At 39.6% G+C, this 13,021-nt stretch overlaps 1 protein-coding gene across 4 annotated transcripts in view; it reads left to right on the forward strand.

Moving 5' to 3' along the window:
- Positions 1–13,021, forward strand: part of KCNQ1 (potassium voltage-gated channel subfamily Q member 1) — a 519,714-nt gene that overhangs the window by 195,275 nt on the left and 311,418 nt on the right. For all 4 annotated transcript variants that reach the window (XM_067540610.1, XM_067540611.1, XM_067540612.1 and 1 more), the window contains one exon: positions 962–1,082. In XM_067540610.1, coding sequence (XP_067396711.1) covers positions 962–1,082 — 121 coding nt within the window. The remainder of the gene's footprint in view (positions 1–961; positions 1,083–13,021) is intronic.

Consider the following 13,021-nt stretch of genomic DNA (forward strand, 5'->3'; position numbering starts at 1 on the left):
ACTGTCAGACTGTAAAGTGCCTTGATAAGTATGAGAGAAGGTCTGTAAATGAATAAATAAATGGTTCATAGAATAATACAGCTAGTTACCCAGGATAGGGTCACTATAAAGTGGCCACCACAAACACCAACATTTATTCAGTTATTAAAAAATGTTGTTTGGTATTATTTCCTATTATTTGTTTATATAACATCATGCATATTTATAGTGCTGTGTAAATATAATAATGAATATGAAGCATAAGGAAATTCTATGGTTTATCTCATATCATTGTGTGTTAACCATGGGTAAATATTTTTAATGTCTGTCATTGTAATTGTACTCTAGAAAGTTGTTTTAAGGTAGAAATGTGAGGTAGAAATTACTTTAAAAGAGATAATTAAATTCTGCCATTGTTTACACTCATGTATTGTTGCCTGAGCATAAATAAGATCAGAAAATGGTCATGGTGTGTCAGATTCTTATCATAGAATACTTCTTAGTATCACATCTAAGGTGTCTATCACTGTAGCATCTGCGTGTTCTTTATTTAAATGCTCAAGTCTGAAGAATACCCACAAATGGGAAGTAGCTCTCTATTCCCCTCCTTCCCAGAACAATGATCATTTGAACCCAAATGGGCCTGAGTGCCACGAAATGAAAAATTTAATTAGCTACCTGGACTGGAGGCTCTTACACAGCAGCTTCTCCTTTGCTGTAGGATTTGGCATTGGGCTATTACATGACCAGAAGCTGAAATTCTTGTGCAAGTAGAAAATTTCTAAGTCTCAATGCACCCTAGTCCTGTTTACAGACTTATTCTAGTATCTTTATTTTGTTTTTAAGTCTATCTTGTTTGTACCTTTTAACTAGTTTTTGAAATATTATAATGTATCCTCACAAGCAGTAAACCTGTTGTTCAGACTTTCTAAAAACAGCCACATGCTACTGTTCTAACCCTTATCTACTTATTTCCTCACAGTGAAAAAGAGTCCTGGGTTTTTAGATGTGAACACAGTACCCTTCCTCAGGACCAACAGCTTTGCAGATGAGCTTGACCTGGAGGGTGAGACATTGCTGACCCCAATAACTCACATCTCACAGTAAGTCACTAAATATTGAATCATGCAGTCGTTGACTTTAGACAAGTGCCGCCAGTGGAGTTGGAGGAGCTGAAATATGGCACCGATAGGGCTATCTCAGATATTTGTGCCAAACGGTTTTACCTTGAAGTTGGTATATGCTGTCCCGAATGCCAATAAATCTTAATGTTGACCTAAAGGGAAGTTCATTCTTCTGTGACACAAGGTTCAGTTTTTTAGCTAATGTCTATGGACAGCTGGCGGTTGATAGCCTCAAGATTTTCATAGAAAGGTACTTTGTGGAGCACTTTATTGAGAATTATGTTAACTCTCACCACCATTCTCCAATGAAATGACTTTAAAATGTGTGTCTTGAAATATTTCTTTCCTGAAATATAAGCCTTTCATTTGCAGCTCTAGTCCCTGTAAAAGTGAATCTTTCAAGGAGACCTACCATAGAAAAAACTAACGTCTGTGCCCTTGATTGCTGCTTTGTCGTGCATGAAGGTGGCCTGAAATTGGGTTGCACTTCTTGTTGGTTTTTTTTTCTTTTTAAAGGTTCTGTTTGTCCGCTATGTTAAAACTGTTAGGAATGTTAGACCCTGACTTCCTACTTTGTGCTGGAGGATTCCTCAGAAGAGTGAAGATCCAGTAGGATTATGGCATCACAAGAGAAATGGATTGAAACCTGAGCAGTTTGAGAAGGGAAGGGATTTTTAGTCAGACTGTTTAAAATTCTTCACGGTTTTGTTTTGGTGTTTTTGTTTGGTTTTGTTAGCACCTATTTAACTTAAACTCCTGACAGATGCTTGGAAGAAGCCTTTTTCCCTGCAGTAGAGGTCTGAGAGAGTTTCTCCTACTCCAGTTCACAGAGACCTGAGGATTCTTCCAGCAAAACCTGGAAAGAAAATTGACTAGTACTTTGACTTCTGGTCTCTGTGTATTCCACTGTGGGTGTATGCATGTGCTCCATGTGCCGGGAGTCAGAGAATTCTTGAAAGCAGTGTCCGTTGGCCTGCACATGTGCCCTCGTTCTCTTGTTCCTCCAACCAAGGTGGTAAAGGGCAGAGTAGACTGACCTCCTCTCCAGTTCCTCCTTAACCACTGCATGGTCTGGGTTGGAACCCCAAGTGTCTGTGGCTTTGTCTTCCTCTCTTTATTCTTCAATCTGTAAACATAGAGAGATAGAGAGTGTGTTTAGAACTTTTACGCTATAGTTTTTAGCTAAGTTTATAGGTAGATAGAGTCCCCATCCTGGGACCTCCCTCCCCTGCATATCCCGCTATGGGTATTTTGACTATGCCCAGAATTCTGGGCTTCAAAATCTATGCTTCTTGGTCAGCAACAACCATCGACCCTGCCTATGCACTTCAAGAAACCTCACAACACAGCAAGATGCAGTATCTGCCACGCTTTCCCCAGTTGTACCCATAAGGGGTGAGAATGTCGTCTCAGAAAGTACCTCGTGGAGAAAGCCATGAGGCTGCAGCCACATCCAGATAAGGGGACCCACCCTGTACATTGGCCTGACTCAGCAAGGAATGTGCATCCTGTGCCATGAGATTTGACTTAGGAGTGAGGGAATCTACTCTGACAGATCCCCCATTGGGGGTCTATCGGGAAGGCAGGGAATGCTCTGATAAAGCATGACGGCAGATCCTTCTCTAAATCAACTTCAGAGAAGTCAGATACAGCCCAGCCTAAGTTGAGCAAGCCTTCCTGCTCAGCCCATGAAGATTTAGAATGTCTTCTGAGAGTCCTGACACAAAAGTCCACAAATCCAGAGCTCCGTTGGAATCAGGCTGCACTTGGGCAGCAACGATGCTTCCAGTTAAACCTAAACACTGGAACCAATGGCATCAACAAAAGGTGACTATTGGGAACTGCTTCTCCTCAATGTGGTGGGAAAATCTAACTGCTCTGGGTCCAACGTTACAGATGGACAGGACTTCTTGCACTCTGGGGAGAACAGAAACTTACTCTACACCTGAAGACTCCTTTGCTCACCCGGATCCCCTGTCTCCTTCGCTATCAGGTCCTTTCCTCGCCAGGGAGGTCATGGTTCCACCAGAAGATGCAAGTTATAGGAGGAGTCTGTCCTCATTCCATCTTCAGGTCATGATTTTCCTCCAATGGAGCTGTCAGTACAGCTGATAGATCCAGAATCAGCTTTTTCTGTCTCAGGAGAGTCTGAACCACCTGAGGAACTGATATCCCACCCTCTAAGAGATACCTTGCTAGACAGGGGACCTGGACCTGTCTGGAACCAATCCCCATTTGATCCTCCTTACTGGCCATACTGGAAATCATGGGACCTGTACTCCACCTTGCATGGTCGACACTTTCTGCTAGGGAGTAAGTATACCCCTCCCCTGTCAGAGGACAACCAGAGCTTCCTTTGAACCCATGGAAGAGGAGGATTATGAGCTGGATCTGGCAGTTCTGCTGGCACTGATGAGACTGTCTTCATCATCTCTGGATGAATCAGTTGCTCCAATATCCCCATGCACCCCTGATGACCATAAGCAGTTCCAGGAACTATTATGTAGGGTTGCAGAGGAGCTATAGATCTCCCTAGAGGAAGTCCAGGATGCGCACATAAACTCCTGGTCATTTACAAACCTCCTAATCCATCTGAACAGCGCTTCCTGTTAATGAAGGCGTACTGGAACCAGGTAGAGCAGTCTGGCATACTCCAGCCACTTGCACCCCTACCTTTCTTAGGCTGGGGAACCTACATGGACAACCACATTGTGCAGAGCACTTGGAGAGGTCAGGATGAACATCAACATTCTGAAATTACAGGCAGTCTGAGAGGCTTGCAAAGCCTTTCTTCGGTTCTTCCAATGTCACCATGTCCTCGTAATGTCAGACAACATGATAATCGTCTTCTACATCAACAAACAGGGACGAGCAAGAGCTATTCCTCTGTGCAGAAGTCATCGCCCTGTGGAACTGATGCATCAGGAATTGATTCAGCCTGTCAGCAGTTTATCTTCCAGGTAATAAAAATGTGTTGGCAGACAGCCTCAGCAGACACTTCGCTATTGACCACAAGTGGGAATTACGTGACTCAATAGTGAACAGTATTTTTGCTGTTTGGGGAACCCCCATGAAGGATCTGCTCCCCTCTCAAATGAACAGAAAGTGCAACATACAGTGTTGTAGAGGAGCTGTCTTCCTTCTGTGGCCAGACTGTCTGAACTGTCTTTCCTCCCTTGCCTCTCCTACCTTGGGCCTTATGGAAAATTTGTCAGGGTAAGACCTAAATCATCCTCATCGCCTCCAGCTGGCCCCAAAAAATTTGGTTTACGAGGCTGCTACACATGTCATCTCAGTCACTGATCAATATCTAGGCTTTTTCCAATCTCCTCACCCAGGAGAAGAGCGGAATCAAGCATCTTAACCCCAAGCACTCTATATCAAGGCTTGGGTTTTGGATGGGTGTCAAACCTAGAATATTCATGCTCTGAAGCTGTACAAAACATCTTTACCAATACCAGCAAAGATTCTACCAGGAAATGCAAATTAGCTAAGTGGAAGCATTTCTCCACCTGGATGCAACAAAAATTTGTGTCCAAAGAGTCAGTGGATATTCCCCTTATTTTGGATTATCTTCTCTCCTCAGAACAGCTGGTCTCTCCATCATCTCTTTATGGGTCCACCTGGTGGCAGTCAATACATTCCATACACCTGCACATGGATACTCAGTTTTTGCTCACCTGCTGACTAGCAGATTCTGGAAAGGCCTAATCAAAACCTTTCCACCAGTAAGACATCCTACTCCTCACAGGAACTTAAACCTTGTTCTTTTGGCACTCACTAGGTCTCTCTTTGAACCACTAACTAAATGTTCCATGTCTCTCCTATCTATGAAAGTTGCATTCTTTGTGACCATCATCTCAGCAGAAAGGGTAGCTGAGCTTGATTCTGCCTTACACCGTATTCCATAAAGACAAAGCCTTATTTAGTTTACATCCTAAATTCACCCCTTCAAAGTAGTTTCACCTGGGCCAACCAGTCCACTTACCTGTATTTATCTTTTCCCCCAAAACCACATACACCTGAAGAAAAGAGGAGACTTCATTCCCTCGACGTGTGACAAGACTTAGCCTTTTACCTGGAAAAGGCCAATCAGAAAATCACCCAAGCTGTTTGTCGCAATAGCAGAATGAGTCCAAGGTCAAGCTGTATCTTTGAGGATCTCTAAATGGATCTTGGGCTCTATCATACTCTGCTATCAACTGTCACATCCTCCTCTGCCTTATGGAGTGAGAGCTCATTCTGCAAAAGCACAAGCAATGTCAGTGGCATCTCTTCAAGAAATACCTTTGCTGGACATTTGCAAAGCAGCTACACGACATTCCATCCATAGGCATTATGCTCTAGTAAGGACTCCTCCACTGATGCATCCTTTGGGACAGCGATCCTCCAACGGCTCTGCTGTCTGCATCCTCTCACCCTCCTCCTACTTCAGTACTGCTTGTCTCTCACCCATAGTGGAATGCACAAAGGGCCAGCACTCGAAGAAGAGTAAATTATTTACCTTATAGTCGCTGGAATGTTTTTTGAGATGTGTGGTCCCTCTCTGTATTCCACTACCTGCCATCATTCCCCTGTGCTTGGATTGATGGTAGAGAAGAAACTGGAAGGGCAGACACTCTGCTCCACCCTTTATCTCCTTGGTCGATGGCATGAGAAGAGCAAGGGTGCATGCGCAGACCAACAGACACTGCTTTCAAAAATTCTCTGACTCTAGGCATATGGAGTGCGCGCGTACACCCACAGAGGAATACAGATATGGACCCCACATCTTGAATAACCTCCATTTACTGTACAATAAGTAACTTACTCATACATTATATTTCTATGGTAAAACAGATGCGGAAGAAAAAACCCTTAAACTGTCCCCACTCATCACCATCTTTCAGGCCTTTTAAAAAAAATTGATATAAATATAAACAAACAGGACAGGGTGCAAACACAGTCCAGCCATCCCCACTAAGTAGGCTCCTTTTGCAAAAAGGATAGAATTTTACTGGAAACAAAAGTGTACATTGTCAGCTGAATTGTTTAAACACTCAGGTACTTGTGGGAGGAGAAATGGGAGAATATCATGCTGAAAGATTTCTTATTGGCTGAATCAGAAGGAGGAAGTAATAAATTTTCATAGGCCTTCAGACAGGAATAACCAAGGAGCAAACCCAGATCTGACATTTTCCTTTGCATATTTTGCTTTAATTCACCACACAAGTCATGGACTTGTTTCTTTTAAAATAAGCTTTGGTGCCAAGATCTTTTGAGTATCTTCCTTAGACATGGGAGTCACACAGCAATAAAATGCTACACTATTGTTAGATCATATAACTGGTGTTATCTTTCAGAATTTTTTTTTTTATTTTATGAAAACTTGAAGCAAAATTCCTTTGCACAGTCATACATTCATGAGCTGAACATCCTCTTATTACATCGGTAACCGGGTTTTTTAGTAGCATGCTTGTTTCTTATTTTTACTTCTTAATTCCTCAATTAGAATCTGTGGCCTAATCCTGCAGCTGCTCTAGTTCTGAGTGTTGAAGTGCTGCAAAAGATACCCCTTTATATAGATTATGATATTGAGCTTCTCTAATGTTAACAATGAAAGACATTTTGCTACAGAAAGAAACATATGGGTAGGTCTAATTTTTTCTTTAAAAAAATCTTGTTTCAAAGTACCAAGCACGTAATAGCCTTAGAGAATGATTTGTGAAGTTCTTTTTCACTTAGACACTGTGCCTGTCATTTATGATCCGATGCATATATGTCCTGAGATAAAAACATAAAGTAGTCCTAAAAATGAGAGGGCATTGGACAAGCAGGATGATTTGTACATTGAAAGCTTTCAGTGTTTTGTACTGTGTTGTGTGTGTCAAGTAATGGATTTTATCAAACATTTTGGGGAGAGACCCAAAAGATTTATTCTTGGCTTTGCTAGTGAAACAAGTGGTGTGCTTATGTGGATTATTGAAAAACAAGCTGCTGTGTTGCATTTCAGTATGCACATGATACTATGACCCTAAGGCAAGTTAAGGTACTACTAAACTTTTGATTGGACTTTTCCATGCATTATTTGGGCACATACTTCTTTCTCACTCTTCTCTTCAATGACTTTAAGGAACAAATGTATATAAAATTGTTACATGTCATCCATTCCACATGGAGGCATGTGGATATAATGTTAGACATGAAATTTAGGACTGAGCAACATACATACTGTCTAACAAGTGCCCACGCCACACCTATTATACAATTTGCAATATAATAAAAACAAAAGTGGTTTGTGGTTACAGATCTTTGTCATATGTATGTCTTAAATTGCCAGACTTGAAAATTATTATTTATTTCCTGAGGGAATCCATAAATGTGCTTTTTTATGTATATGTGACTGTGGTTGTGAACATGTCTCTTATTTCCTTGAAGTCCATTTTGTCAAAAAAAATATATATATATGTATAAAAGTAGTGTTTTGTATTTATCAGTTTGTATTGATATAGCAGCCATCATGCCAGTTTTCCAGAGTGCATAACAAAAATACTTAACTAGCTATGAAAACTAATTAGTGTGGGAAAGTCAGATCAAACGAAACTGCAGCTTAGACTTTAAAAGCAGTCTATATTCTGTAGTAGAAACAGCAGTGTGAAGACCATTTCAGAGCCCAGGTGCATAACAAAGAGCAGCTCTTGATCCACGGATGCATGGATTTGGAATTAGTAAGAATATGTGCTGTTGAATTATAGACCCCTCACAACACATGAGTTAGTCTCTCCAGAAGACTCTGGAAATGAGCCCCAGGATAGATTCTGATTCTATAAGCCACAAAAGCATGAATAAGACTTGCCCTGTTAATTGGAGACATATGATTGGCAACATACCTGGAAATTGATTTTACCTCAGAGTATAAAAATACTTCCTTTTGACAGGCAATGTAAATCCTCTGGCAAAAAATGTAGGTTACCTACTGTACCATTAGCAGAAGTACTTGGCAACATTCCTATTAAAAAGACTGTGGCTACATTTCTATTTGTCTCACTTACTTTGGATGGATAGAAAGATTCTGTAACCTTTTATACCTCAGAATCTCTAATATTGCGTTTTTTAGGATGCTACACATATCCTTAAAAATCTCTTTGCAATTCATAAATATTGAAGGTCCTCACCCTGCAGAGATTTATGCACTTAGTTAACTTTAAGCAAGTGAGCAATCCCATTGAACTTAATAGGACGATTAATGTGCATAAAGTTAGTCATGTGTAAATCTTTGTGAGATTGAGGCCTAAATATATATTATAAAAGCAGGTCTCTTGAGATGAATAAACTAATTACTGATGCCCAATCCTATGATCTTTCCATGGGAGTATTGCATGCGAGAGGACTGTTGTGTCAGGCTAATTATTTCGAAAACTCTAAATGAAAATTTCATAAATACTTGAGGAAAGAGATATACAAGGTTAGGCTTGAACCTCAGTCTTGAACCAAGAACATGATTAACAAGCTGCAAATACAGACCTATAATCAGGCGCAGATATGTAAAAATAGGATTGCAAGGGCCAGTGATACCATTACTTGTCTCCTGCTTTTCTTACTTCGAGATCATGAAAGGCTTCATAAGCAGGAACATCCAGTCTGAGATGTCCCCTTTTAGCTGTAAAATGAACCCCAGTAAACAGCATAGCAACATGGTAAATAGAATATTGGACAAAATTAGACTAATCGTGTCTCTCTTGGATATTTTGACTGTTTACATAACTTTGTGGGCAGTGGCTGTTCTACTAAAAAGAAACAAATGTAAATATCAGCAATAATAATAATAATAATAATACCATAGCTCTTCTTTGGACCTGTCCTTTTCTTCTCTCTAATTGGCATGTTTCCTTACCCTCTTCTGCTCCTTTTTGTACCCTGTTATTTGTTTTGTTCTAATTGTACTTTAAAAAGGGGGGAAACAAGGACAAAAACAGTGTTACTTACAGTTGAATCTCTCCCACAAAGGGACGGGTTCTTGTCATGTCAGTTTCAGATGTAAATGTCATTTCAGTGCTTTTTTAATTTCACATATGACATTAATTGAAACTGTAAAAATAAATGTATAAAACTAAGTATGCATAGGAAAATAACGAAAAGGAGTAAAATAGATGGGACACGAGGAGATTGGCTGTTTCGCGTATTTTTCCACCCTTCTAAACTCCATCTACACCCTGACAGAGTTATCATTTGTGACCTTATATAGGGTTAAAACCAACAAAAATGGTGCTCTGAGTGAGCTCTGAAGTGTTTTTCAACTCCAAATGATCTAAAAAATATGGTAATTTCCCTCACATATTTCTTCATTTGTCTATATGTTCTAGCCTCCCTCCGCTGCACCCTCCATTCAACAGCTAATGGGCCACATTTAACCAGTTCTGTGTGTGTAAATAGTCAGTCATTTTCCAGTTGTTAATTATAATCTTAGCTCGCTGACAATAAGTCATCAGTCTTTCCACTGAGGAATCTGTATTAATGGGGAAAGGGGATGATTTAAATGCTCTTAAGTATACAGGCAACTGCAGGTGAGGTTGAATGACTTCTCAGAACTAGGAGAGAGTTGTGAAGATAAGAACATTGTCTGAGTTTAAGAGGTAATGTAAATGTTACTTGGATACTAGTTTGTGTAAAATGCTGGTTCTGTACTCAGCATGTAATGTATTGGCTAATAAAGCTTGGTGTGTTGAAAAGTAGAAAAAATGTGTAGAAAATTTCATCTGTTTTTGTTGAAATTTAGAAGGCTACTGGATTACTTGATTGTATCTCTCTTTTGTGAGTGGTCTGTACATGGCTGAGATACTACTGTGACCTTCTCTTTTACATCAGGTATGGGAGACTTATATTTTTTAAGTCAAATATCCTGGTTTCTTTCCCCGATGCTGCATGTGCCTGGTTTAGCTGATGACCAAAGTGTCTGTATGTGTATAGAACATATTGCTGGATTTGAAATCCTGAAACTTCAGATGCTTGGGATAGGCTATGTATAACTCTCTCTCTCTCTTTCTCTCTGCGATCATATTACTTCTAGGGGCTGCTCCACAAATTATACAGGATCATGGAGATCTCCATTAGGCCTCAAGTGGTTGAGGCCTGTGAGTTGGAGCTGAAAGTCCAGGGTTCTGTCCGCATTAATGTATGTGAGCAGATAACCACTATATATGTGCCTGCAGCACAAGGATTCAATACAAGTGGAGTTCTCATGGCTAGACACATTCAAACATCCTTGAATGTCAGTTTCTGAGCTCGTTGTCATGCGATAGCGAAGAGTAATTTTTGTTAATGAAAACATCTTGCGTCTAAATGTGAAGTAAAATCTAGTGTTACTATTATATGTATAAGTATATAATGGCAAGAGGTGAACAGGAAACAGTCTTCCCATCTCATGAAAATTATTGAGATATAGAAAAATGGGTTCCCATCCCAAACTGGGATGAGAAGTCAAAGTCTCAAAAAATTTCACAAATTGAAAATAAATAAATAAATGGTTCAGGTCAATCAATATGTTTTGTTTTGATGATTTTTGTTTTTATTTCTATCATTTTTAAAAAAATGTTTTTTTATTATAGCTTAAATTTCAAAGCAAAATTTTGTACTGGAAAACCAGAATTTTTTGTTTTGAAAATTTCAAAGTGAGAAACATCAGCAATTGCAAAACTTTTTTTTTAACCGAAAAACCAACCCTTTCTTATGAAAACTTTCAGTTTTGGATAAGTGGCATTTCCTAACGCAAAAACATTTCATAAAAAAAATTCCATACCAGCTCTATATGGACCAGGATTTTCAAAAGTTGAAGTCTAAACCTAGGCTGATGCCTCATTAAGACACCTGAAATAAATGGTCTGATTTTCAAAGCTCCTATTGGCTTCAGTGGGAATTCTAGAGTAGTAGGTACAATAATTACATATTTTAATAAACTAGTTTTATCAATTTTAATGCCAAACATCATCAAATAAAAGTGAAAGGAGAATAAAAATTGAATTGTGAATAATCCAAAAGCATTTTCATTATGTGAAATACATTTGTAAAAAATCTGGGGTTGGACATTTCAAAATATAATTAAAACCAAAATAAAAAGTTGTGCTTGTGGTGTCCGATGGTGGCAGTTACCATTGTTTTGTCATTACATACATATATATGTATGTATGTTTTGGTACTCATGTCTTTGCCATTGTTTTTTATTAGTGAGCTCTGTTTTCACTGCCAGTATTTTGTGTCAGCTCCTTAGTTTGAGAGGTAAGTCTGCACAACGTCCAGAATAAGCAGTGCTGAACTTAGTCTTAGATCTGTCTCTTTTCTATAGGTTTATCAGTGAGTGGAAACCCTATTTGCATTGATTTGATAGCTCATATTGTAAAAGATTCCTGCTTTTATCATCCTCTTTTATTTCCAAACGTCCTTGTGAAGTCTGAGCAAATATTGCTTTTTCACTTTCAAGTGGTCAGAGCTAATGGCAGACTTCTGCTGTCATAGGAATTCTGTTTGAAATCATTAATTGCAGTGCATTCTGAAGAACAGCAACCACAGCAATTACACGGAAGAGACATTGTAGTAATAAGAGCAGGGCTTCATTTTTTTCTTATAAGCATGGCTGGTAATTATCCTTTGCGTTTATGCCTCCCCCTATTTTATTTCCTTTCTAAAGACGTGTCTTGTGATCTTACGTATGTGCTGGCCAGTTTTCTTTTTTTCAGCTGTTTGATACAAAGAATCACTTTTTATAACAATCTCAAACGCTGCACAAAATATTGCTAACAACTTCTGTTTCTTTAGCAATCAGCCACAAAGGGGGAGACATGTTTCATTTAAGTTATTCTGCCTGCATAGGAAGGAATCTGGACAGCCTGTGCTTTGGTTAAAAATTATCAGAAATATTTCACTTATGTAAGACTTCAGCCACACTAGGGACATGATCCTTTGGTCTGTTCCAACTGCTTTGTGCCACTCCAGGCTATGATGAAGCCCTAAAACTGGCTTCACAAGCCATTTGAGGATTTTTCTTGAATATGAAAATCCCTGAGTGGAGTAGCACCACCATAGTAGTTCCTATACCACCATTCCTTCCTGGCCCTCAGTGCAGGGGGTGTGATGGAGAAAAAAGGATGGGGAAAGTACCCCAATACCTTAGTGATCCCTGGCTGCCCAATCAGAGCAGTGCCCCTGAGGCGTCTCTAATTTAACTTGAAGACTGTTGGTTGTCTCCCCCTGATCTGGAGGCTTTCTGGCCATAGTGACTTAAAGCCACTTTGCAGTCCACCTCCAGAGCTGCGCTGAGCGCAGCTTGTCTGCAGGTCAGGAACTCAGCCTAAAGCTTGAAATAATGAAATATTTATTTGTAAATAATTGTGCAGTGAAAACATGTCAATATTTGCAACTAATATTATTCACAGCAAATTGTTTGCTTCTCAGTATCAGAAATCCCCATCTGGAAATGTAGTTAAAGATCAAGGTAAAAATCCTGGCCCCATTGAGGTAAGTGGGAGTTTTGTCATGGATTTCAATGGGGCCAGGATGTCACCCCATGGTTTGAAAACCTTTTTCAGGAAAATGGGGTTGGTTGATTGGTTCGGGTGGGGTCTGGGGTTGGTTGGGTTGGTTGAAGAGATCTACCAACTCTTGCAGCTTGAACTGCAAAGGTATATTTGGAGCCTGCTACCTCTTGCACAGCTGTCCAGCTGTATAAGAGTTTTAATTCTGGCTTACCCTGAGTTTACTACTACTACTTTCACTTATTTGAGATCTGTCATCTAAAGTCCTTTGCAGATTTGATTAAACTTTGTTTAATTAAGCCTTTTAGAAGGTACATAATTATGAGTATCCCCAATTTACAGATGGGTAAACTGAATCACAGAGATGTTAGTGTTTATATGCTATTTTTCACAGATTTTTATACCACCATCAGC

The sequence above is a fragment of the Emydura macquarii genome, unplaced genomic scaffold, assembly GCF_026122565.2.
Source record: "Emydura macquarii macquarii isolate MOO-44397 ecotype Brisbane River unplaced genomic scaffold, CSIRO-AGI_Emac_v2 contig_587, whole genome shotgun sequence".
NCBI classification, from domain to species: domain Eukaryota; kingdom Metazoa; phylum Chordata; order Testudines; family Chelidae; genus Emydura; species Emydura macquarii.